The 27621-nt window shown below is 39.5% G+C and overlaps 1 protein-coding gene across 5 annotated transcripts in view; it reads left to right on the top strand.

The window, feature by feature from the left end:
• Window positions 1–26583, top strand: part of WDR17 (WD repeat domain 17) — a 49670-nt gene extending 23087 nt beyond the window's left edge. The window contains exons 12-30 of one of the 5 annotated variants that reach the window (XM_068970586.1): window positions 1915–2079; window positions 3750–3952; window positions 5741–5890; window positions 5978–6108; window positions 6540–6665; window positions 8138–8293; window positions 8976–9040; window positions 11725–11857; window positions 12310–12401; window positions 13649–13748; window positions 14641–14780; window positions 17791–17811; window positions 18003–18114; window positions 20688–20829; window positions 21106–21208; window positions 22021–22122; window positions 23448–23546; window positions 23860–24043; window positions 26464–26583. In XM_068970586.1, coding sequence (XP_068826687.1) covers window positions 1915–2079; window positions 3750–3952; window positions 5741–5890; window positions 5978–6108; window positions 6540–6665; window positions 8138–8293; window positions 8976–9040; window positions 11725–11857; window positions 12310–12401; window positions 13649–13748; window positions 14641–14780; window positions 17791–17811; window positions 18003–18114; window positions 20688–20829; window positions 21106–21208; window positions 22021–22122; window positions 23448–23546; window positions 23860–24043; window positions 26464–26583 — 2344 coding nt within the window. Of the gene's footprint in view, window positions 1–1914; window positions 2080–3749; window positions 3953–5740; window positions 5891–5977; window positions 6109–6539; window positions 6666–8137; window positions 8294–8975; window positions 9041–11724; window positions 11858–12309; window positions 12402–13648; window positions 13749–14640; window positions 14781–17790; window positions 17812–17978; window positions 18115–20687; window positions 20830–21105; window positions 21209–22020; window positions 22123–23447; window positions 23547–23859; window positions 24044–26463 lie in introns of all 5 variants that reach the window. The other 4 variants (XM_068970585.1, XM_068970590.1, XM_068970587.1 and 1 more) reach the window with 4 other exon arrangements.
• The last annotated feature ends 1038 nt before the right edge of the window (window positions 26584–27621 follow it).

The following is a 27621-nucleotide window of genomic DNA, read 5'->3' as shown; positions in this document are numbered from 1 at the left end:
CGGCCACAGTGGCTTTCAGCTTCTTGAACCAGTCAGCTCATTTTTGCCCCAGGCTTTTGCTCCTGTTTTCACCTGCATCTAGGATTCTACTTCCCACCCTACCCCACCCAGTCCACCCTGACCTGGGCATAAATAACTTCTCCCTGTCTCTCAGCTCAGGAACCACTTCTGCAGAAAAGTCTTCCATGAGCCCCATCTTAGATAAATTTCCCCTGTAGTATCACACACCTTAGGACACTTAACATCAGAAAATTAAGTTTTAGTTGTAAATTGGCTACCTCTCCCTGAGATAAGCAATGGTTCTCTATTTTTTGCAGTATATTCTTACTAAAACACTGTGCTTCTAACCCTCACCATGCCTTGAAAAAGTAGACGTGTAGTAAATACTTGTTGAACACGCAAATGAGTAGAATTACCTTGTATCTGATCAACAGAACCGTTCCACATTCTTATTTCCCTCCTTTATAGGGTTAATAAAAATTTAAGAATTTGACCATTCAGGGGGAAAAAAAGATATGAATGCAGTATGCTTTGTTGGTTAAGAAAGCTTTAAAAAAAAAAAGTCCTTTATACTTAACTTTTGTGTTTACTGGTAAGCCTAATAAATTTCGTTTTTCATTTTGACATATCATTTTTGTTTTTAAAAATCTTTTCTAAATGTTCTAATTTCTGTATTTATATTCCACTTAGTGTCTTAGGAGATAAGTGAAAAACATCTTGAACTTATAAAAGTTTATTCATATTCCTGAATTTATAATTTGGATAGGTGTGTGTACATTTAAAAAATCTTTTTCATTTCTAAGATTTTGTATCTGTGTATCTGCATATACATATAAAAATATACTCCTGTATACATGTAAGTATTTATATTATGCAAAATATATTTTCCCACATAGAGAAATAAGCCTGTTTATCAGTGAGCCTTGGGTGCATGTAATCTATGCATTCACAGACCAACCAGCATGCTGGTTTAAAGATTTCTGTATTTTTGACTTACAAGCTTTAATAAATATAGCTATTATAACCGATATGACAAAAATCAGCAGTTCGAAGTTTGGAGAAGGTTTTGATGACAATTGGAAAGCTATGTAGCTTTCCCTCTTTACCTTTGGGTCTGGGGACTGTTTCTATGATTGTTAATGTTCCTTGGAGAGACTGTCGTGTCTGGTTCATGATTTCACAGGTCTGCCTAGTACTTGAATTCCACTGGTACTCCAGGCATGACCACTAGGGTCTAGCTAGTTGCTTAGCTTGTCTCACTCTCTTAAGAATAATGAGCAATGATCATTTAAAGATCATACCCACATAGTATATTTCCAAAGGATTCTTCTGGGTCAAACAGTTAAGCATCTCAAGTTGGGGAAACCACCAAAGAGAATTGGAAAACCAGGACTGTGACTGGCTTACTATCAGATGAGTCAACCCTGGTCTTTGGGGGAGTTTTCTAGTACACTTCTGGGGGAAACATTGCTATTTCTATCAGTACCACAAAAAAATCTACTAGCAGTCAGGGCAGGTAGTAATTCATAACTTGCCTACCAGCAATTCAGCAAATTTCAATCAATGACCATTTGGGACCCTTTTCAATAGTTGCAAAATATAAAGGTCTGAGAAATATTGAAGTTATGAATCCGGGCATCTTGAAAAAACAAACGTAGAGAAGTAAATATACCATTATCTCTCATCTGAGGAAAATAAAGAATTTACCTGATTAAAAGGGAAGCTTGAGAAACTAACTGCAGTAGAGCAGTTTCTATAAATGATGTTTTTGCTTACATCAGTTTGTAGTGTAACTTCATGAAGGGAGCAGAGCATTCTGGTTTTAGAAATTAGTACAGTGTACATTTAAAAACTGTCAGTACCAGGTATTATCAACCCTTTCATTTTTTTAATGGGCCATTGATGATGTTTCAGAGACATGATAGCCACGGGCTGTGAAGACAAAAATGTCCGTGTCTATTATGTGGCCACCAGCTCGGATCAGCCACTGAAGGTGTTCAGCGGGCACACAGAGAAAGTGTTCCATGTGCGATGGTCACCTCTGAGAGAGGGGACTCTTTGCAGTGGCTCTGATGACGGGTATGTACTTTTGGATTCTTGTTTCTAGTCCTGAAACTCATAAGCTTGCAATTTTCTAGAAATGTGCTTATTTATATTATCCAACTTGTATGTGGAACTATTCTAAACATGTACTTAATAAGTAGACAGTTAACAAGTAACTGCACACGTAAAAATTTTTCCTTACTTAATGTCATATTCACACTTTCTGTGTCCTTATTTGGGCTTCCCTGATGGCTCAGATGGTAGAGAATCTTCCTGCAATGCTAGAGACCTGGGGTCATTCCTGGGTTGGGAAAATCCCCTGGAGGAGGTTACTGTGCTTGCTGTAGGTGCTTGTTTCTATCTTGCTAAGAACAGAGTTAACAGAAACGAAAATTGTAGAAGGGTCTGTTGGGGAAAATGTCTGAAACAGTAAATCTTTGTAAAATATAGAGAAGAGTTTATTTTTAATAATGTTCTCATATCTAATATGGAAAACAGGTGTACTCTGTTTTCATTAAGAATGAAATAAAAGATGATTATATGTGTTAGCGTGAAGAGAAGATATTTTAGAACTGAGAATGATTTAACATTTTTTTCTGGGTTTGTGAAAGTTTCTGAAATCTTGTCTGTATTTTATATCCAGATGTATTTGCATAGTTTGGGCTCTTTGAATAGGAGATAAATTTAGGTAAGAAAAGTCTTACTTTGTGCTAGTAAAAGTTGTAATAGTAGCCACATTATCCTGTCCTAGTATAAAAGAGAAGAAAAGTTTTTTTTAATATAAAGCGGAAAGAGATATATGCCTTAAATTAAAAAGTGATGTATCTTCTAATGCTGTAATATAACCTTTGGAGTATTGATATTTTGATATTTTCAGGTTGATATAAATCTGTAACTAAAAGATGATTATGAGTTATCCAACCAGAGTTGGCATCTGGAGGTCTTAAATTGATTTTGAGTTAAAATTTTACTTTAATAGTATTTGTATTCTACACTCACTAAACTCCAGTAATAGTATGAATCCATTTGTATTTAAATTTTGTACTTGATCTGAGAGTGATTCCACAGGCTAAGAAACTTATTTTACTGACATAAACATGAACTGTTTACTGTGTTGATAAAAGCATAGAGCTCTGTAGTGACCTAGAGGGGTGGGATGGGGGCCTGGGAGGCCAAAGAGGGAGGGTGTATATACATATAGCTGGTTCACTTTGTTGTACAGCGGAAACTAACACAGCATTGTAAAGTCATTATCCTCCAATAAAGTCTTTTTTAAGAAGCATAGATAGGAATTGATTTTTCAAATAATATCCATCATCATATATGCTATATTTTCATGATACAAATAGTCTGAGTGCATTTAAATGATTGTATACATTGTTGTTAGTCATATTTTTTCTTCAGCTTTATCTGCTCTGGATAATTTAAGAAAGCAATTTTTCCAAACATAAATTGTGAAGTCATATATGTAGTATCAGTAGCAAATGACCAGCAGAAGTAAAGAAGAAATATTGTAATAGCCTGGCTGTAACCCAACTAATTATTCATTCTTTCTGCTGTGGAGAATCAGCATATCTTGAAACATAAACTGCTTTTTCAGTATGCTAAGAAATGATCACTAACAATATGTGCTCTATTAAAAATATATTGACCCTTTAGATAAATTATAAGTTGAATGGTATTTATGTATAATATTCTGTTTACAGTTCTGTTCGAATCTGGGATTACACTCAAGATGCGTGCATAAATATTCTTAGTGGACACACGGCACCCGTGAGGGGACTGATGTGGAATACTGAGATCCCATACCTGCTAATATCTGGCAGCTGGGACTATACTATAAAAGTGTGGGACACACGAGAAGGAATATGTTTGGATACTGTGTGTGATCACGGTGCAGATGTATATGGTAAAGTGTTTTTCATGTACTTCTAAACTTTGCTGTATTAATGATTCAGTTTCTGAGGAATACAGTATTTTTGAAGAAATCTTAACAGTGTTTCATTTTGAAATAAGACTTACCTTATTGGAAAGTATGCATTCAAGAAGTTTACTATTTCAATAGCAGAATGCCCAGAAGAAAATAGAAAACACCCCCAGAAAAGATTAAAAGATAGCTGTTGTTAGCACTGTGGTGTCTCTGTCTCTGCAGAGAAGCACACACCCCCCCACACACACCCTTGCACATATTCACCTGTGAGGCTTTGGGTTTTTCTCACTTTCCATCACCCCAACAGTAAGTTGTAAAACAGGAAATCAGTCATAACTTAGTTATGACTTATCTAGCCATTCCTTGACTTACTCCTTTTCCTATTTGGAACCAGTCTGTTGTGGCATGTCCAGTTGTAACTGTTGCTTCCTGACCTGCATATAGGTTTCTCTAGAGGCAGGTCAGGTGGTCTGGTCACCCTGCTTATTTAACTTACACACAGAGTACATCATGAGAAATGCTGGGCTGGAAGAAGCACAAGCTGGAATCAAGATTGCCAGGAGAAATATCAATAAACTCAGATATGCAGATAACACCACCCTTATGGCAGAAAGTGAAGAGGAACTAAAAAGCCTCTTGATGAAAGTGAAAGAGGAGAGTGAAAAAGTTGGCTTAAAGCTCAACGTTCAGGAAACGAAGATCATGGCATCCGGTCCCATCACTTCATGGGAAATAGACAGGGAAAGAGTGGAAACAGTGTCAGACTTTATTTTTCTGGGCTCCAAATCACTGCAGATGGTGATTGCAGCCATGAAATTTAAAGACGCTTACTCCTTGGAAGGAAAGTTATGACCAACCTAGATAACGTATTCAAAACCAGAGACATTACTTAGCCTTGTGCCAACAAAGGTCCATCTAGTCAAGGCTATGGTTTTTCCAGTAGTCATGTATGGATGTGAGAGTTGGACTGTGAAGAAAGCTCAGTGCCAAAGAATTGATGCATTTGAACTGTGGTGTTGGAGAAGACTCTTGAGAGTCCCTTGGACTGCACAGAGATCCAACCAGTCCATTCTAAAGGAGATGAGCTCTGGGATTTCTTTGGAAGGACTGATGCTAAAGCTGAAATTCCAGTACTTTGGCCACCTCATGGGAAGAGTTGACTCATTGGAAAAGACTGTGATGCTGGGAGGGATTTGGGGCAGGAGGAGAAGGGGATGACAGAGCATGAGATGGCTGGATGGCATCAGCAACTCGATGGACCTGAGTCTGAGTGAACTCCGGGAGTTGGTGAGGGACAGGGAGGCCTGGCGTGCTGCGATTCATGGGGTTGCAAAGAGTCAGACACGACTGAGCGACTGAACTGAGCTGAACTGAGCCATTCCTTTACCTGTATTCTAAGATATTTAGGGCAGTGTTTTATTTTTTAATATAGTACAAAGTTTTGTAGTATAAATGAGTTGGGAATGGAAAATCAAATTTCTTTTGCACATCACTTTGCTCTCATTTGTAGCACCCAAACATGGATGGGGTTAAGTAGTTGAATTAGGAATGCAAAATGATAATTGAAGGAAGCTAACCCTAACTAACGCACTCCAGTCTTCTTGCCTGAAGGATCCCACGGACAGGGGAGCCTGGCAGGCTACTGTCCACAGGGTCACAAAGAGTCAGATACAACTGAGCGACTAACACTTCTCACACTTAGGAGGTGCATATAAATAAAAATTGGTCAGCGCTTCCTTTAGTAAATGGCTTTATTTCTTCCACCAGGTTTAACATGCCACCCGCGCCGCCCCTTCACAATGGCCTCGTGCTCCCGGGACTCTACAGTGAGACTCTGGTCATTAACACCATTAATCACTCCTTTACAAATAAATATTCTGGCAGACAGACCCTGGGAAGAAATCATCGGGAACACAGGTGTTGACACTCTGCACGCATTAGACCTTCTTTCTAAATACGGTTTGATAAGCGCTCTTTCCTTATCAGGTTGTGTCCCTTCTCCAGATTCTGCCATAGAGCCGGGCGCGCCCCCTCTGCTCTGTGGCAAAGTGTCAAGAGATATCAAACAGGAGATAGAGAAACTAAGTGGAAACCTTCGTGTGAAAAAACTCAGATGGTTTTCAGAATGTTTATCTGTAAGTATTGTAGGGATTAAATGTGAAAATTTCCCCTTTAGCCAAAAAGAGTCATGATTACTTTTTGTCCTGAAATTCACGTTTACATGTGTTGTCCCAGTGTAAGAAAGCAAATGGAAACCAGAAACTGTAAGTAAGGTAGGAAGCTCCCTGGTGGTCCAGTGATTAAGACTGCATGTCCCAATACAGGGGTCTGGCTTCGTTCCCTACTCAGGGAACTAAGACCCTGCATGCCGCTTGGTGTGTGGTCAAAAACACAAATAAAAATAAAGAGACACAAATTTCTTTTAAAAAAAAATCAATGATAAGGAAAATATTGTTTTGTTAACTTCTCAAGTTTTACATGCCTGCATTATATTTTTAAAGATGCAAAATGCTCTGAAGTTTTTACTTCATGTTATGTCTTTGGGTGTCCTGTATCAACTTTTTAGCCTCCAGGTGGCAGTGACAATTTATGGAACTTAGTTGCAGTGATAAAAGGGCAAGATGATAGCTTACTTCCTCAGAACTACTGCAAAGGAATAATGCACTTGAAGCATCTGATTAAATTCAGAACGGTAAGTAGCATATGCAATTGTGCTGTGCTAAAATGAAAATTACTTTTGCCTTTTTGTCATTAAAATATGAAAATTATTTTAATGTATATAATTAGATTGGAGAAGCTAAAATAAATGAACACTGAAGAGGCAAATCTTCAATGAAAATTGATCATGATTGTATGAATTATTTGGTAACAGACTAAGGCAGTCATGATTTCCACAGATTGAGTCTCATGAAATTCTTCAAATGTCACTTGGAAGATCCTTGAAATGCTTTACCTTTACCCTATTACCGGGTGATCATGTGTGTGATTTTTGTCTCAGAGGTCTGCTAGGCTGTCTTCTGGGATATGTGTTGTTAAAAATGATCATATCTTATCCTTTAATGGATTTCAGTACACCTTGTACATGAAGTGATAGGTAGTGCCAATAAGCAAACCAGTCCTGGGATGAGAAAGAAGAAAAAGCTTTTATATTTGAAGTATCAGTGGTTGACTTAACTGTTAGACCATGGGGAGCATCGTGCCAGGGGTGTGGATTTGATGGTATAAGAAACAGTCATTGCCATAAAGAAGTACTTCTTTGATTCAGTCAGTTCAGTTTGGTTGCTCAGCCATGTCTGACTCTTTGCGACCCCATGGACTGCAGCACACCAGGCCTCCCTGTCTATCACCGACTCCCGGGGTTTACTCAAACCCATGTCCATCGAGTCCGTGATGCCATCCAACCATCTCATCCTCTGTCGTCCCCTTCTCCTCCCACCTTCAGTGTTTCCCAGCATCAGGGTCTTTCCAGTGAGTCAGCTCTTCCCATCAGGTGGCCAAAGTATTGGAGTATCAGCTTCAACATCAGTCCTTCCAATGAACACCCAGGACTGATCTCCTTTAGGATGGATTCGTTGGATCTCCTTGCAGTCCAAGGGACTCACAAGTCTTCTCCAACACCACAGTTCAAAAGCATCAGTTCTCCAGCGCTCAGCTTTCTTTATGTCCAGCTCTCACGTCCATACATGACTACTGGGAAAAGCCATAGCCTTGATTAGATGGACCTTTGTTGGCAAAGTAATGTCTCTGCTTTGATTACAAGCACCTAATGACTATAACAGTTACCTTTGGCACTATAGAAGCCAATGAGAGTGAGCCAGTGATTTTTAGGTTTTCATTAAAATCCTTTATATATTTTTTTCCCACCAGTCGTATACTATTTTATCACTCACTACCTTTTGACCTCTGGATTTCTGGTGAGTTTTAAGAAAAATTGGATTCAGCCTCTTCCCACCAGCACCAGCCACATCTGAACCCCACTCTCTACCATAACAAAATATTACGTTTAAAGAAGTGTTATACTTTTTAGACAAAAAGCAGTGGTTTTTAAAAAATATTTAATTTCCAGCTCTGTATGTTTATAGTGTGTTTCCATATTATGCTTTTATAATTATCACTAGCTCTTGTGTAACAAAATTCAGGAAATTTCATTTCCTTCGTACCCAGTCTGAAGCCCAAGAACTCACCACAGTGAAGATGTCCAAGTTTGGTGGTGGTATTGGTGTCCCTACCAAAGAGGAAAGACTGAAGGAAGCTGCCCAGATACACTTGCGGCTGGGACAGGTTCAGAGATACTGTGAGCTGATGGTTGAACTTGGAGAGGTAATGGGCTGTTAAAGCAAAATCAGGAGAGTTTAACACAGTATTCTTAGTTAAATACTCAATTTCAAGCTTGTCTTTCTCCAGGTCTGGTTGGTCCTCTGCTCACCTGATGCCAAGGGTGTGCCTCAGAGCGGGAGCTATTGCAGGGAGATCCCGGGGAGCAGTGTCAGCGTTGTTATCAATAGATGCATCATTAGATATGCATTTCCCACCCAGACAACAGGATCAGGGGCTCCAGGGATGGAGCCCAACACGGGTGCTTTTCTAAGCAAGCCCTGGAGAGAAAAATGACAGCCCAGTCCAGTATTCTTGCTGGGGAAATCCCATGGACACGCTGGCCCAGAGAAGCGTCTTCTCTGAGGGTCAGCTGCTGAAGAGTGCTCCTCTGGCACGTCCCAATCTTTAGGGAGCACAGAATTAGCAAAACAGAGTTCTCCAAAAAGGTTAGGATGGATCCATCCTATTAAAATAGAGAACGGGGGTTCCCTTCTAGAGGTGGGTGGTGACTGAAATAGAGCCAAGCAGAGGCATGGCTCCTGTCCCGCCATCTGAGAGCGGCTTTCCTGAGTGTATTCAGCTTAAAAACTTACATTATAGATCTGAGTTCATTTAAAATAAATGTCTGTTAAGAGTTAGACCACACACTCCAGATGGGTCTGTTTCTGCTTTTCTCCCATTCTAGTGGGACAAAGCCTTGTCAGTTGCTCCAAGCGTGTCTGTGAAATACTGGAAGAAGCTGATGCAGAGGTGAGGCGGACTGTCTGTGCCCAGATGGACATCTAATATTTTGTTAAAATGGAAACAACATGTCCATATGCTAGTAGCCTTGGGATTTTTTACTTTCTTGTTGTTTTAAATGATAACTGAATTTTGTATCTCCTGATACAATAAACAAATCAGTTATAAGACATTTTGGCATTTTTGTATTTGACCTGACGTCTGATAAGAACAGTGGTTTCCCCATGTTGATAGAGGAAAGGATGGATCAGTTGCCATGCTCACTGCTTAATGTATTGCAGTTGAAATGTATGGATGTCAAGTAGTGCTGATGGTAAAGATGTTTTACCACTAAACAAGGTTACCTGGATGTCCTTGAATGGAATGCAGAAAATGAGATTTTTTTCTGAGGTGTATTGGTTTACTAGAGCTGCCATAACGAAGGACCACAGAGTGTTTCAAACCACAGAAATGTGTTCTCTCCTGATTCTGGAGGTTCTGAAGGCTAGAAATCCGCTATCAAGCTGTTGGCAAGGTTGCTTTCTCTTGGAGGTTTCGAGAAGGAATCAGGTCCACTCTTCTCCCCTGGCTTCTGGTGGTTACAGCCCTTGGCACATCGGCAGCCCCCTTATCTTCACACGCATTATCCCCCATGTGTCTCTGAGTCCACATTCCCCCGTTTTGAACAAGGATACCGGTCATATCAGATTTAGAGTTTGCCCTAATCTGGTATAACCCTATCTTAATTAACTATTTCAGTGAAGACCCAGTTTCCAAATAAAGTCACATTTACTTTAAAGAATCAGCCTGCAATGCAGTAGACACATATTCTATCCCTGGGTCGGGAAGATCCCTTGGAGGAGGGCATGGCAACCCACTCCAGTATTCTTGCCTGGGAAATGTCATGGACAGAGGAGCCTGGTGGGCTGCAGTCCATAGGGTTGCAAAGAATTGGACATGACTGGAGAGACTGAAGCACGCACATGGGTTAGGGCTTCCACGGATCTTTTGGTGGCGGTGAGGGGGACGCATTCCAACCGATAACATAAGACTTCTCTATCCTGTTCATTCATTCCACAGATATTTAGTCCTCACTATGTGCCAGTTACTGACGAGTACTGTTTAGTGAGTAATTAGCTTGTTTCTGGCATTAAAAATGAAGCATTTGGTTTTTGTTTCATGGTTTAGAAAAAATTCAGCTGTGACTCACATGTACCAATAAAATCAATCGGAGACTAAGCATGAAATCCAGGGAGATTAACACATTAACTCTCCCCAAATAAGTGAAGCAATAGGCTGGCTCCAGCCCTCAGACTGCAGGCTCCTTATCCTAAGCTCTAAGAATCCTGAGTGATTCTCAGTTCATGTACCCTCACTGAACAATTGTAAAGTCCTTGCTCTCACTGAGACCTTAATAAAGTCAAGTTAGCGGAGGATATTTATGTCACAGAACAATTTTGTTCCAACCCGCCTATTTTTTTCTTTGCTCCTTAGTTCACATTGGTGGCCAAAAAATCATCACCCTTCAGCTTCCAGGTTTACGTTTTATGGATTCAACCATTTGCAGAGATTGAAAGGCAGTCTCTCAGTCCAACTTATAAATGTCCAGGAAGAGAGTGTTGTTTCTTAACAGCAGTAACAGGGAAGTCAGAGTCAGATGGTGAAAGCCTTGTTGGGAAAAACCCTAGAACTGGAGACTGTTAACAGTGATTTGTTAGTTGCTCAGTCATGTCCGACTCTGCAAACCTGTGGCTGTAGCCCACCAGGCTCCTCTCTCCATGGAATTCTCCAGGCAAGAATACTGGAGTGGGTTTCTGTTTCCTTCTCCAGGGGATCTTGCCAACTCAGGGATTGAACCCAGGTCTCCTGCATTGCAGGTAGATTCTTTACCATCTGAGCCACCAAGGAAGGCAGACCATGTGAAAAGTGTCTACTGCACCCGCCCAGAGGTTGGCAATTGAAATGTAGTTTAATGCAAATGCGAGCATAGATTAAATATGCCAGATTAGTTTTCAACAAAACTAAGGTTAAACGTTAAGAGTGGGGTTAATGAGGTTGGTCGTTGAGAAAGTGGGACCAAAAACAGGAAAAGAGAAACAGACAGACAGTGATGGATACACAAAGAAAGAGACAGACAGACACGTGTATACCCTCCACAATCTCCAAACTCAGGTCCCCTTCCCCCCCAAATATCGGGAACATTATTTTTCTCTGAACTACCCTGCTTTGGCCACTAACAATGTTTTGCATTTTACTATCAATATCTGTGTTCTTGAATTATCCTTTTTAATGATTTTAGCCTGCTTGCATTTAGAGTTTGTCCATTCATTACGGTGCCATGAAAACATTTAAAATTCTCTGTCTTTAATAAAGTAGACATTAATCCAGTTGAGAGTAGATGTTCCATCATACATATCTAGGTAACAACTTATTTTCAGAAAGATATATTCCTGACTTTAGTAGATAAGCTATATTGATTTAAGACCTGTTCAGTGCCTTTAAAATAGGAAAATCTGCAATGTTTTATGAAAGAAACAAGTGCCTACAGTATTGTTTCAGAAAACTTTTATCCTCCAGTAATGATGTGATTATAAAGCTAAGTCTGTGTGAATGCTGATCAAATTTTAGATATTTTCAGCATTTCAGAAAATCTGAGTCAAGCTGAGAACCTTGAAATTAGTGTTTCATAAAAAACGTTGTTGTTACTTTATTAGGAGAGCTGATCAGTTAATCCAGGAAGATAAGGATGACGTCATTCCATACTGCATAGCCATCGGTGATGTGAAAAAATTAGTCCATTTTTTTATGTCAAGAGGTCAGCTTAAAGAAGCTCTGCTCGTTGCACAGGTAAAAACACGTAATTTACATGGGCTGCACAGCTTTGTGGGGGCGAGTTTGGGAGGGGGTGGTCGTGTTCACGTGATTGATAAAGTCTTAGGTGCCTTGGCCTCTGCCCATATCCTGGCCTTCTTTCCTGGCCATTTCCATCACCCTGCCTTTGCTCTGATCACACTGAGTTTCTTTTAGATCTTTAAACAGAAGCATCTTTGAATTCTGGTCTGGTCTGTTTTGCTGAAAGCTGTGTACATTTGATCAACTCTTTCAAGCAGACTTGATGCTTCGTGTTGATACAGTGTAATTTATGGGCTTGTTTGTTTGCTTGTTTTCCAAATTCTAAGGGTGTCTCCAAATTGTACGAATTTCAAACATGGTTTGAATATACTTTGTTCAAAATAGTTTTCTGAAGTTGGTCTATTATCAACAGCCAAAGATTAACCAAAGATTGCATTAAATTCCAGGCTGCTTGTGAGGGAAATATGCAGACCTTCCATGTTTCGACACCCAAAGGACCTTCTTTTTCTGATGATATCTACAAGGAAGACTTTAATGAGTGAGCGACTCATCCTTTGCTTGGAGTCAATATGTTTTGTGGCTGGTTTCCTTTTAGGGGCTTTTGAGGTCATCCTTCCTTGTACACAGAGCGCTTGGCTGTCCCGTGTCCTCAACCGCATTGCTCACCGCAGTCGCGTTTCATCGCAGCATCTGCCCCTGGATGAGAGGGAAAAGTCAGGCACGTAGACCCAGCCTGCACACATCTTAGCATAGCTTCCAGAAAAGCAAACTGCATTTCAGTACAGTAATTGCCTATAAAGCACCTAAATCCTTGAAAATCTGATCAAACCTGCTGGGGAGGAGAGGCAGTGAAAATAAATGCTATTTGTGAATGTTTCACCATAGACTCAGTGTGGATAGCATCTCCCTGACATCATTCACACTCTGGTGTTGGCGTCTAGAATAACATCCGGGCCTCTTGACGCATACACACTAGTGTATATAAAACATAACTGATAAGGACCCACTGTATAGCAAGGGAACTTTACTCAATACTCTGTAATGACCTATACGGGAAAAGAATCTAAGGAAGAGTGGGTGTATGTATGTGCTTTGCTATACAGAAGAAACTATGCAACAGTATAAATCAACTGTAATCCAGTAAGCTTTTTTTTTTAATCTAAAAAAATAAATAAAATACTTATGTTTTTAAGAGGAATAGAAATTAGGATTCTCCAGCCTTTTGACCATTTTCAAATCTAATAATCTGCCTTTCTTTGTGTCTCCTCTTTGCTCCTATCATTGATCCAGAAAATAGGATATTTAACTTTTAGGACACTTATCAAGTGAAAAATGACCACAAAGTGTTAAGCGTATTAAGAGTGACATATTCCTTCCTGGTCCTTTGCTGCTATCCCCTGCCATTTCTAAACTTGGCGTTTAATGATCTGTTAGCAACATACACTACCCCTATTCCCATCTCCACATAAATCTTCAACCTATAATTCTTTTCATGTTAATTGCCCCTATAGCTGAGGCATAAGTTATTCAGTGTAGGATAGAAAATTCTTAAAATTAGGCTTTTCTGAAAAGAGGAAAAATTAGGAGAGGGAGGTGGCTCGTCAGCTCATCTACTAAGAAAGACTGCTTTCCTGATTTTTACCCCCAAATCAATCTCTATACCTAAACCAAGGATATACAATTCAATCTTGTTTGATCCCTTAATCAGCTTATTATAAAAGAGCATCCATTCACTTTTATGATGGAGTCCTTGTGTTTCCATTGAATATGTATGCTTCTTCCTAGACTCCTGCAGGAAGCCTGCAGAGAGCTGGCAGAATGGTATTTTCAGGATGGCCGAGCAGTTCTAGCCGCCTGTTGCCACCTGGCTGTGGACAATATTGAGGTACATTTCAAGGTGGCTCGTGTGTCTTGATGTTTGAGGGGGAAAGACACGGTGACTTTCTGTGTAAGATCTGGTTTTATATGCTTTCTGAGCCTGAGCGAGTCCATACTCAGTAAACACAGGTTAACTCTGCAGATTATGAAATCTTTTATTCACCTATTTTTAAATTTTTATCACAAGATACATATTTGTGACAATCTTACTCTTTTTATCATATATGAGAAGCACTAATGTGGTGAAGGGAAAAATCACTGCCCGGAATTCAGAATATCTGACTTTTGAAAGCAGTTATTTTTATAAACACTTTAGTATGTTCTTCACAAGTTATGTTTTTAAATTATTTTTCATTCAATCCACTAATGTCATGGGAAAACCATTAAGTAAAGATATCGTTCTATTTTGCATGTATCCTTAGATATATTGACCGTAAGGGATAATTGATAATCACTGTACACTATTGAGGAAGACTCTAAGAATTTACTTTTTCTGATGGACTGAAGGACATGTTGAGGCTATTGCAGACAGACCATTGTTAATTAATTCCAAAAATGTGAGCAAAAGTTCAAAACTCTTAAATTATAAAAATTACTCTATGTCCCTTTATCAGCTTTCCCACCTGAAAATTGAAAATTGTAGTTGCCCTTGCCTAAGTACCCTGTGGCTCAGATGGTAAAGAATCTGCCTGCAATTTGGGGGACCTGGGTTCAGTCCCTGGGTTGGGAAGATCCCCTGGAGAAGGGACAAGTACATTATAGAAATACTACACTCACCATCTTTTAAGAATAATCGGCTCTAGGTTAATACAGCTTGATCTACTTTGTGAGCTTGGTGGGGAGTAATGATCCTGCCGATCGCCTGTGAAACTGAAGGCGTTGTCTTCTCATTGAGCAAGCTGGCTATGGCGTACCTGATTCGTGGAAATGAGCTGGAGCTGGCTGTGTGTGTGGGCACCGTGCTGGGGGAGCCCGCTGCACCCGCAACCCACTGTGCCCTGGAGTTACTGGCGAGGAAGTGCATGATGACCCCAGCGTGGTGAGCGCTTTTCTTTTCTAATGGGGAGTGCGATTGCGCTACAGTATTATGTTATTAATAGTTTATGCTGTACAGGGAAGTGAATCGGCTACATGTACGCATACATCCTCTCCCTCTTGGACCCCCTCCCACCCAGCCCCATCCCACCACCCCTCTAGGTCGTCACAGAGCCCAAGCTGAGCTCCCTGTGTGACAGAGCAGCCTCCCACTCGCTGTCTGCTCATGCGTGGTGGGTGTATGCCTCAGTGCTGCTCTTTCAGTGAGTCCCACGCTTTCCTTCCCATGCTATGTCCCCAGGTCCTTCCTCTCTGTCTTTGGTTCATCTGTATCACTTTTCTACATTCCATATATATGCGTTAAAATATGTGATGTTTGTTTTTCTCTTTCTAACTTACTTCACTGTGTATGACAGACTAGATCCAACCACATCATCACAAATGACCTGATTTCACTCTTTTTTATGTCTGAGTAATACTCCATTATATATATATGTACATGGTGAGCATTTCTAAAGTTAAAGAATAGTTTCATAGTGATAAAATGCATTTTTTTTAAAGTTGCATGTGATATTTTAAAAATGCAATATTTTTAAATGTGATATTTAATGATATTGCATTTTTAAATGTCTCCTTTGTAAATAAAAGACTTCCCTGGTGGCTCAGATGGTAAAACATCTGCCTACAATGCAGGAGACCCAAGTGGAAATAAAAGATAAGATCGTGAAGGAAATGGTGCTATGAACATGGATTAATAGTAAGAGCTACTGTGAGCATATAATGAAATCTACTGTCACTTATTCTGAAGTAACCAGTTCTAATTTGTGATATTTCAAGCACGCAAAGCGTCACGAAACAATGGAGCATGCACTTTCTAAGATTATCAGGACCGCACATTCCCACGTTGTGAATTCTGCATATCTACACTCATTCTGGCTGGTACTTGTGTATTGGTTAGAGGTTTCGAAAATAAAGTCTCTTTTCTAGTGGAGAGTAATAACAAAGATGATATGACTGTACACTTGGAACGAATTTGGGTGATGCTTTAAGACAACAGTCTCCAACCTTTTGGCACCAGGGACCAGTTTCATGGAAGACAATTTTTCCACACACCGGAAGTGGGGAGATGGTTTTGGGATGATTGAAGCATACTACATTCATTATGCACTTTATTTCTATTATTATTACATCAGCTCCACCTCAGATCATCAGGCGTTAGATCCCGGAGGCTGGGGAACTCTGCTCTTCAGAGTTAAACCTGGGAAAGACCCGGGGAGGCTGGAGCTCAGAGCTGTTCTTCCTTGTGTCTCAGAGCCTGCTCCCTAGGGTGGACCGTGCTTCACCGTGGATGACGGAGACAGTCCTGTCCCTCAACAGGGGCTTGTTGAATAAAGATGATTTTAGACTTCTGTCTTCTCTTTCCTCAAAATACTTAGAACCTTGAGAAATTTTAAATAAGCTTGCTCGTCAGGACTTCACTTCTCCGCACTGCCTGCACACACACCCCCAGTCTGAACAGCAGATGATGCAGACGCCACTGCTGTACAGTACAGAGGACGATGATGGTGACGACCACAGCTAAGGACACTGCTGTCTCTGCATATGCAATTCACTGGATGCTCGACAGCATAATTTTACCGAGACTTATTGGTCTCAGTAAATTTTATGACCAAAACTAAAAGTTACATAAATTGGCTTTATAGTTTGTACTCTTAGCTACTATCTTAGTGTAAAATACCACAGACTAGGTGGCTTCTAAACAAGAGAAATGTATTAGTCACGGTTCTGGAGAGAGAGAAGTTCAAGATAAACTGGCAGATTTGGTGTCTGATAAGAGCAGGCTTCCTGGTTCTTACTAGCTGTTTTTGCTGTGCTCACAGGGAGAAAAAGGTTAGGAAGCTCCCTGTGGCCTCCTTTATCAGAGCACTGACCCCTTTCCTCAGGGCTCTGCACTGCACCCTCCCAAAGACTCTACCTCCTAATACCATCACATTGAGGATTAGACGTCAACTTAGGGCTTTTGGGGGAACACAGACATTCAGCTGACTACAGCTAAGTCAGAAAGAGAACAGAGCTTCCCAGTCTCCTTTCCTGTTGGGTCTGAGGGCTTCAGAGTGAATCGATAATCTTAGAGTTACTCTAAAATTGACCCGTATCTCACAGTGATGTAAGAGCTCCCTCCCCCCGAAGAACTGAGTGGTGCCCCACCGTCAGCGTCAGATGTGAATGTATCTGACTGGCCCTCCAGGGGACCCAGTTCCCTACTGCCTCAAACCCAACCGGAAGTGTGAGGTCTAACTCAGACAACTTACCCACAAAGGTGACTGACTGTATGCTAGAAGTCAGCATCTCATTCAAATAAAATGTGATTACTTCTTTCTAAAACCTGAAAAAGGAGCGAACAATAAGTAGATATTAAATTTTGAAGAGGATTAAAGATCTTTGAACTGAGTATACATCCTGTGTTGTGTGCATGCTTAGTTCAGCCGTGTCTGACTCTTTGCAACCCCATGGCCTGTAGCCCACCAGGTTCCTCTGTCCATGGGATTCTCCAGACAAGAATACTGGAGTGGGCTGCCATGCCCTCCTCCAGGGGATCTTCCCGACCCAAGGACTGAACCCACGTTTCTTGTGGCTCCTGCATTGCGGGCAGTCTTTACTGCTGAGCCACAGAGGATGCTTTTAATAGAAAGCAAACTTGTTTCTTCTTAACTCCCTTCAAGAGCCCTTCCTTTATGCAGCCATAGGTATGTGTACCAGAAACCAGGATCAAGTACATACGCTGAAATACATGGAGCAGGCTTATCTCCAGGTGAAGTGTATAATCCTCGTGGCTATTAGTAGAGCTCCACAAATTTGAAACACAATAATTAAGATAGCTGCATTATCTTAAGAGAATATGCTTTTATAAACCAAGAACACTTTTTTTTTTGCTTTTACACTTACTGGTAAAAGTTTGCCTTTTCTTGGCTTTCATCACAGATTCATGACATTCAAATGTATTTTCTTTTTAGCTTTCCATCCGTCGGATACAGGTATTGCCTAGTTTTCCTGCATGCCCTTTGGTTTCTGTAATCTACATTTACAGGAATTTCATAATTAAGTAGGGAATCAGTACTCTTTATGTAAATAGAAAGGCACGGGAGATTCCCCTTCCTTTGAAAGAGTTCTAAAACTTTTCTCAGTTTTTTCCTCCTTGACATTTCCCCTATTGTCATGTGAATAGGGATTTGGCAGCTGACCTTCTCCTCATGACTCCTGACAGTGAACTACAGTTGGTAAAGCTCTGTGCTTTCTGCCCTGGGTGCACTGAAGAGATAAGCGATCTCCACGAGAAGGTATGCTCCTGCTGCTGCTAAGTCGCTTCAGTCGTGTCCGACTCTGTGCGACCCTATAGACGGCAGCCCACCAGGCTTCCGCGTACTCCTTGTTCCCATTTGGGATGTTATGCTGTGATTTCATTAGTTTTAGGTTTGGTCAAATAGAAATTCTTGCAGAGAAACAAACATGATCCTTTCATGATCCTCTTATAAAGACAGCAAAAATTATAACAGTAACAAAAACATTGATTGAATTTCTACTGTATTTTGGGGGCTGTTCTAAATTTTCACATCTGTTGGCTATTGACTCAAGTCTCACAAAACCCTGAAAAGCAGGGCATACTGTTCCTAATTTATAAAGAAAGTGAACTCAGAGAAGGTAAGGAACTTGCCATAATTGGTTAATGTTGAAGTGAGAGCGTCAACACATGTAACTGCCCATCGCAAGCCCTTTGCATCATAAGGTGCCCCCGCCCGGAGAATCCCATGGACAGATAAGCCTGGCGGGGTACGGTCCATAGAGTCGCAGAGAGTGGGAAACAACTGAAGCGACTTAGCATGCACACATGCATGCTGGCTTTTAAAAAATAGGATCTTGAAAAGAATTACTGAAGTATAATGAAATTTGCATGCTTATTCTAAAGTGCTTTTTATAAAGGCTCCGTTACAGAATACAGGAATCTATCAAGATTACATACAAAAGTGATCAAAATATTCAGCAATAAGGAGATTGTGTTAATTATGGTGCGTTTCTATGTGTCAGTGCTGTTAATCTGTTAAAAAATGATGAAGTTCTGTTTTTATTGGTGAATGGCTGTAGAACAGTAAAATAAAAAGCAGATTATTAAACCATGTACACACCATGGGATTTTCATTTTGAAAATCATCCGTGTACATAGTTTGATAACAGTGTTCACCTGCTGTTTTTATCATACATTCCAAAAGGGTATGATTGGACTCTTGGATCAGACTTCATTAATAACTCTCTGGAGAATTTTGCAAGACCAAAAATCCGTGTGTGTGTGTGTGGCCACAACGCACAGCTTGGGGGATCTCAGTTCCCCAACCAGGGATTGAACCCAGGGCCACAGTAGTAAACGCCTGGAATCCACTAGGCCACCAAGCAACTCCTCTAAAAATTATGTTTAAATATTAAGTTATATAGCTTTGAGAATTTTAAGATAGGGTAAGAATTACAGGAATGATCAACCTGCTCTTATCATATTCTGTGTCAGAATGAAATTTCAGTGGGAACCATTCTTTAATTCCCTCTACTCTCAGAGCATGTATCAAAGTGAAGAAACGATTTTTCTGTCTAACCAGGCAGTTTCTGTCATAGAGTAGTTGCTCAGCAAATAACTGGCTTTCAGGGAATACAGATGGGGAACGTTAGATGAAATGTCACGTACACATGACCACTTGTAATTTAGTTTGTACATTTTTTGAGAGGTTGAGGGGTCTAAAATATTCCATTTGGGACTTCCCTGGTGATCCAGTGGCCAAGACTCCATGCTCCCAATACAGGAGGACCGGGCTTGATCCCTGGTCAGGGAACTAGATCCCACAAGCCACAGCTGAGACCTGGCACAGACAAATAAATCAATATTTTTTAAACAGAAAAAATGTGAAACTATTGAATAAACGCATTAATAAATACACAATCTTAGTAACTTGAGGGGATATTAAACAAAGAGAAGGATAAGAGTGACAGATCTCAAAGGAGACAGTTGACCTTGTGGACGAACCACATCCCCTTCCGTCCGACACAGATGTTTCTGCAGCAGAAGCTGCATCACAGTGTTTGCAGAGATTAGTGAGACGGGGCAGTAAGCTATGTAGCCTCGCTTAGGAGCAAACCAGCACACTCTTAACACCTGTGCTTCAAAAATTGTGAGAATTTCAGAAGTTTACATAAAAGCTAAATTAATCCCCACCCATGATTTGGAAGCAGAACTTCCATGAAGGAGGAGTAGATTCTCAGTTTTAACAGAAAAATTATTTGAAAAAAACGTTGCTTTTCATTTTACAGTAATATAATTTCATAGGCTCAAATCTCCACTTCATGGCATTTCAGAATGTCAAAGCTAAAAAAGAAAGCTATAAAGAGCTTGTCCTTTTTTTGCCTTCCTATTCAAAATAAAGTTGCTGTGTCTCAAGGTCAAGTGAAAGTTAGTTACCATGTAGAGGACACATAAGCATTACCTATTGTGTTTTCTACATTTAATGTAATTTTTGACACTAGTTGAGTATATTTGTTCTAAAATAATTAATTTTAGCATTCCTGCTAAATGACATTTGTGGATACTATCCCGTTATCACAATCAGGACGATTTTCTTTCACCTTTTTTATTGTGTGTTTAAAAGTATTGACTCATTAGATAATATCATATTTATTTATTGTTTTTAGATCTTAAAGATATTAATATAAATGTATGCTCCCAGTACAGACTATTTCATTTATATCTATTTTCAGCAACTTTAATTAGAGAAACATACCAGGTATATTAGAAATATTTAGCACTTATATTATTACTATTGCTTTTATTCCTATAAATATTAGTAGCATTGTCATCAAACCAATTCTTTTCTAGTGCAAGCTACCCACAGTAGAAGAATGTATGCAGTTAGCTGAGACAGCCCATGCCAATGGCAAAATATTTGAAACTATAAAGTATTACTTGCTAAGTCAAGAACCTGAAAAAGCCCTTCCTATTGGCATTGACTTCATCAAAGGTATGTATTTAGTTGGTAGTATAATTTAAAATCTACTCTTTTATTTGGTATTTTCACTTGTATTAATTTTTTTAAAAAGGCTTAAAAATAAAGTTCTAGCCATCCTGAATTTAAAAAAGAAAGAGATTGCTGATGGTTTGGTAGCAGGACCTGACTGGGATCTAGAAAATAAAGAGGTAGATAGCATTGACCAGAAAAGAATCAATCACACAAGTTAAAATTTGAATGAACAAGTTTTAATCCTTTCATTTAGAGACTCTCGTTTTATTTTGCCAGAACACATCAGTAGTTCAGATTGGACTTTGGACACCGTTTACCCCGTTCTTGACCTGTTGAGTTATATTCGTACTGAAAAACTGGTCTTGCATACATGTACTGAGTGAGTACTTTTTCCGCAAAATATGTAACCAAACTTATGCAATGTTTCAAATGGCTGTATTGTGTTCAGATGAAGAGATAAGATCTCTTGGACAGATAGGTGCACATGTAGAAAAATTACATTTTGTTTTATCTTAAGTAAAAATAGAGAGGTCACTTTGAAACCTAAGATAAGTCTTACTGGCCCCATTTCCTAATACCATGTGTGTGTGTGTGTGTCTGTGTGTGTCTGTCTGTACACAAAGACACACACAGACACACCTGGTTCAAACAGGGCTACTTCAGAGCTTTGGGGTCATTTTGGACCACATGTCCCCAGTGGTCTGTGTAGTGGTCAAAGCTCTTAAAAATCCATGTACAGAAAGCATCCTAGGTTGGGCAAAGAAGTGAAAGTGCTAGAAAGTAAAAAAATAGACACTGTCCTTGAATTCAGGTATCATTTAAGGACATTATTACCCCTGTAGCTAAAGTCCCGAGAACCGCGTATATTTCTTAGCAAGGCTTTAGGCTGTTTTTGTTGCAATGCCACGTGGGAAAACTGGTGCAGCAGCCTATGGCACTTTGGCAGGAGTCACAGGGACCGACAGGGGAGAGAGGAAAACAAGGCGGCAAGAGTTCAGGATTATTTAAAGACTTTTATTTTAAAATACAATTTGTATTATTTGGTACATGTCTGAATAGGAGTTAACTGATGAATGAAACATCTTTACATTTAGAAAATTTTAATGAGACACAAGTTCAATAACTATATAACAGCAATGTTCTGTACCTCAGATTATAGAATTTTTTAAAAATAAATATATTCTCTTCTAGAGCTCGAAATGAGTTGCTGATATTATGTGGGTACGTTGGCGCGTTACTGGCTATCAGAAGGCAGTATCACAGCATCGTTCCAGCACTGTATGAGTACACGAGGTAAAAGCAGTTTCTCTCTGATTAAGACATTAGAGAAGTGAGTGCCTTTCCCTGAGACGGTTAGCATCGTAAGTGCATTGTAGAGACAAATAAATTTTGCACATGTCCATTTATTTACTAAGCATGTGCTTCATCATAAAGCAGCAGTAAGTGATACAAATTAACAGTGAGTGGAAGTATTAGTCACTCAGTTATGTCCAGCTCTTTGCAACCCCGTGGATTGTAGCCCGTCAGGCTCCTCTGTGCATGGGATTCTCCAGGCAAGAACACTGGAGTGGGTTGCCATTCCCTTCTCCAGGGGACCTTCCTGACCCAGGGATCAAAGCTGGATCCTCCTGCATTGCAGGCAGATTATTTACCATCTGGGCAGATTCCATCAAGGATCTGGATTCTTCCCTTCTTTCAACTCTGACATCCTTGGCTTTCTTCCTCCAGCCTGAGTGACCCAGAGTTACCAGCTAGCTTCTTGCCCTCTGCCTGCATTTGAAGTGGGAAGGGGAGGTGAGGGTGACCGGATGGAGACCACAGTGGGCAGGAGCTTCTGATTCTGGAAGGAAGTCTTCCTTCGTGGTGTGTGCCTGCAGACCACGGCCAGGACTGTGTAATCTACTTTTAAAAGAAGATGAGAAACTGTATTTCAAGCTTGCCCACCTCCACAGTAGAAAAATGCAAAGTAAAGAGGTTGGTCAGTGGCAGGTATTCCGTATTTCATATTTTATATTCAGATGACCTACCTGCCAAACTCCTGTGTTTTCAGGACAGCTTGCTGAACTCAACCCTCGTGCATAAAACTTGTCGTACTCAAAAATAAAACTCAGTGCCTTGTCCCCAAAAATACCATCTCTAGAGCAGGTGACTCCTAAAGATGCTGAGAGTCTGTGGTGAAGCAGTTATTCTGAGTTTCCTTCCTGTGGGCACGGGGTTCTGAGAGAAATGGAGCACTCCCCTTCCCGACTTACCCGTCTTGTCGAGGTGGAGGGCTATGTTACTGTGGGCCTGCGCCTGGAGCTGTCGGAAGAATCTCTGATGTCAGGGCACTCGAGGAAAAATCTATGCCAGCAGCATAACCATAAATGGAAAGCAACTTTCAACAATATTAAGATATAAGGGAATTTCTGAGTGTTACTCAGCATTGCTCATCCTGTCATCCAGCATTTATTGAATATGTTTGACTTAACAGAGAGTTACACACACATGTATTTACATATACACATGATATGTGAACAACAGTGTATATCTAAAATTGCCATTGTTTAGAATTCATGTGCCTTTTTGCTGTCTTCATCATGGATGTCAGATGTTAATTTCTTTCTGGCGTGTTTCAGTCAGCTGTTAAAACGGCGGAAAGTGTCAGTGCCTTTAAAAATTGAACACCTTTCTGAGGAGCTGGATGCGTGGAGAGCTTGCACACAGGTTGTCAACCCGTGAGTGAATATAAAATCTGATATAAAAATTGAATACAGAATGTATTGCTTAATATTGTAGACAGACTTGTAAATTGTTGTCTCATTATTTTGGCAGGAGAATGAATCTTGGGTTGTTTAGCACACACTCAGTAATAATTTATAACACTCTCCTGCCTTTTTCAAGTCCTTCCTTTTACTGTAAATTAAGTCTAAAGTTAATTTGCCATCACTTACAAAGGACTAAATTATCATTGGGGACTGTTTTTAATCTAAACCTTGACAATCCTGTGATTCTACAAAAATAAAAATGAAATATCTGTTGGAAATACAGATCATCAGAAGACTCTCCATATACGCCCCCTTCTGATTCACAAAGACTGGTTTATGCAACTTTACTGAAGAGACTAAAGGAAGAACCACTCAGAGGAATTGTTGGACCAGATTATGTGACTGGGTCGAATCTTCCCAGTCATTCCGATATTCACATCTCTTGTCTTACGGGATTGAAAATCCAGGTACAGCCTAATGTCAGGCATAAATTATGCATGCCCATCATTTTTGTTTTTTCATTACTTTTTGAAATGAGAACTTAATCTGAATAAAAGTATAAAGAAACCTGAGGCCTAGTGAGAAAATATTGCCCTTAATAAGCTTTTGTATTTGATATAAGTGGTTTCTCTCTCCTTAAAATAAATCCAGAGACATAGTCATTGTACTTTTTATCATAAAAGCAATTCATATAACAGATAGACTTGGTAACAAATGGCATGTATACTTAGTAACATATGTTTTAAACTACATAGAGATAATTTCCTTAGGGAAATTAAATAAGGCAGACAAAGCAACAGTCAACAGAGTTACAAATTGTTCTCAGTAGATTAAATGAAACTTAATAGTCTCCACTGGTATTTTACAAACACAAAGCAATTAAAAGCTGATAGATGTATAATAAATCTACATATTATGCATATTCTTACACTGACTTAGTGAACTTCTCAGTGATTAAAAATTACAGGGCTCTATCAAGAGGGATGGCTAATTCCCAAGGAATGGCCCCTCGTGCGCAAAGTAACGATGCTGAACAATGCCAGGCCTGCCCGTGTGGCCCAAGGGTGCCATTATCGCCAGAAAATAGAGAAGCTTTCATCATTTCAGAGCCAGGCGCAGTTGTAGGTATCCCCAAGAAGTAAACAAAGCTGAATCCCCATGAAGTGCTACTGGAGACCAGATGGGACCGAAAGAATGTCATCCCCCAGGCATCATCACGTGTCACTAAGTGGATTCTTGTGTCTCTAATGTAACATAGCTGATTACATCTCTGACACCAATGTGCCACATCAGAGGAGAAAGGTGTTTGGGGGGACAACTAGTCAGATGTCTTGCTACCAATGAAAAATCTAACTGCAGCTTGACTTGACCCTGAAAACTAAGTCTTCAGAACACACCAGTATATTCCAAACCACAGACAGGAAACCAAATAGGATATGTGCTTACTGTCCACTTATGTTCAGAAATTAAGAACCAAAGCAGTACATTCAGTCATTTATAATTAATAGCAAAACCCATCTTGCAGCTTTTAGACTGTCTCCTCAGTGCCACTAACTGCCCTGCATGTACCACTTCTAGTACTTGACAGACTTCCTGTTTCTTCCTCCTCTTAGGGCTTTTTCTCCTTCTGAGACAATCAATCTACTCCACAGGCTGTCTAACCTCTCTGCACCCAAACCCACCTTAAGAAAGGATCTACTAATTACCTGACATACACTTAGGCCCAAACGACTAATTCAGGGGGAGTTCTCCTCACCTGGGATATTTTTGTTCCTGCAGAAAATTAGTGTGTCCTGGTTAAAACTGAAATTTCAAGTACCTGTGAACAAGAACCTGTCTACTGCATATAAATGGATTTTTGAATATCTGAAAAAATTTGCTAACAACACGCTCTTATCACTTCAAGTGTTAGTGGCTCGGTCATGTCTGACTCTTTGCAACCCCATGGACTGTAGCCTGCCAGGCTCATCTGTCCATGGAATTCACCAGGCAAAGAACACTGGTGTGGGTTGCCATTCCCCTTTTCCAGGAGATCTTCCCAACCAAGGGGTCGAACCGAGGTCTCCCTCATTGCAGTCAGATTCTTTACCATCTGAGCTGCCAGGGAAGCCCCTAATCATTTGAAATCAGGGTCCAAAGCCTGATAACTTTAGAACATAATGAAGAAATTAAGTTTTTATCCCATTTTTGTGTTTCTGAAATCATGCTTTTTCTTCTAGGAGCTGGGAGATACAGATTGAAAGGTTTTTTGGGATTTAGTTCTTCAGAACTACGCTTGATATACAAAATAGCTGATGTAACTAAATTATAGATATGCTTATAAATCACAAAATTGACATGACTCTATATTATATATACACATGTATATAGCAATGTATTTTTCATCTTCTGGAGAGCAAGTTGAGTTTCTGGTTTAAATAATTTAACCAGCTGTATTGATGTAGGCTGTATGATGAAAAGGGTGAAGTCTATTATTAGGCATGTATGCCTTTATAAATGTTAACTTTGTAGTAATTAATAGATTAACAATATCTACTGTCATTGACAGCACTATTGTAATTAAAAGAATTCAGATGATAAAGCCAAATTCCATTTTGAAAGACATCAGAGCATTTAAAAATGTTTCTCTATTTGGTGGCAATTCAAAAAATCTAGTGTTTCTCTTATTTTTAAATTTCCTATCAGCATTGCCTAAATATCACTGGTGGTTTTTGATGACAGTGATTCTGTGTATGGAAGTTTAAAATTCATTTAAACTTTAAATTTAAACTTTAATTTTTAAATTTTAAATTTTTAAATTTAAACTTTTTTAAATTTAATTAAATTTAAAATTTAAAGTTGCAAATTCATAATCTCATCCTCTCTTCTTGTGACTCCCACTGTGCAGGGTCCTGTATTTTTCCTTGAAGATGGGAAATCCACCATCTCCTTGAATGATGCTCTCATGTGGGCAAAGGTGAACCCATTCTCACCTCTGGGGACTGGAATACGACTCAACCCATTTTGAGGGAAGGTTTTTCTCCATGCTTAATTGTTTTTCTTAAGACCTTTCATGAGTTAGTATTACCTTAACCTCTGCTGTCCAAAAGCCAAAGGTCTGGAGGAGGAGAGGGGGGTGGAGGGCTCACAGTTGATTTTAATCATTGACTTCAACAAATAAAATATTTATATAATTTCAAGGAAAAATAGGTGTCTGTCTCCTTTATAAAATATAATAGCCGTATTTGGGAGGAAGGTAATATTCAAATTATAAAGGACTGACAAATATAAAAGAGCATAGAAACTTTTCCCAGAGCATAAAAGGTACCAACTATTCTAGTGTTAAAACACTGAAAGGTATAAAATAGTGCAACACCTATAACAGTGCTTGACGTGCAGTGGATACCTATGAATATTTGAATGACCGAACATCTCCAAGTCTTGAAATGTAAGGTACATACAGCTGATCTTCAAGTTAACAAGCACCGATATTGTCCTCTACAAAATGCATGGTAAACCACTAGTTTCAGTTCATATTTAATCAAAGTTTTCAGTTATAAATTTAATAAACATCAATAAATGGATATGCAGTCAAAATACTTTTGAGTTTTATTTTTGTAAAAAGAAAACATTCCCAGGTTTTGTATCTGAAACTTAAATGTCCAGTTATAAAAGGAATGAGTTATGTAAGCATGAAAAATATTGAGGGGTAAAAAACAAATGAAGTGAAAATTTATTTTAAAAGATATAAATACTAATTTTGATAATTTAATATTCACAATCTCTAATCATTTTATATTAACTCTAATTATAATAAACATGATTTATTGGAAGTTAGACCATGAATGCTCTTGCAGGAGATTGAACACAGAATCAAGAGAAGAAACTTACTGTTTACCCAAATCTAATTCTTTTTTCTGCATGTTTCTCCAGCTGAGTTTCAGAAGACTTGTTTCTAAAAGTCTTTCCTAAGGGACTATATTTTATGGTTTAAAAGATTATTCTCAACATTTTCTAAACTCATTCCCAAGAAGTCATCTATTTTATCAGGACTCTCTTTAAATTT

Source organism: Capricornis sumatraensis, chromosome 4, assembly GCF_032405125.1.
Source record: "Capricornis sumatraensis isolate serow.1 chromosome 4, serow.2, whole genome shotgun sequence".
In the NCBI taxonomy this organism is placed as follows: domain Eukaryota; kingdom Metazoa; phylum Chordata; class Mammalia; order Artiodactyla; family Bovidae; genus Capricornis; species Capricornis sumatraensis.
Note: the sequence above shows the minus strand (reverse complement) of the source record. Positions and strands in the feature narration are given on the sequence as shown.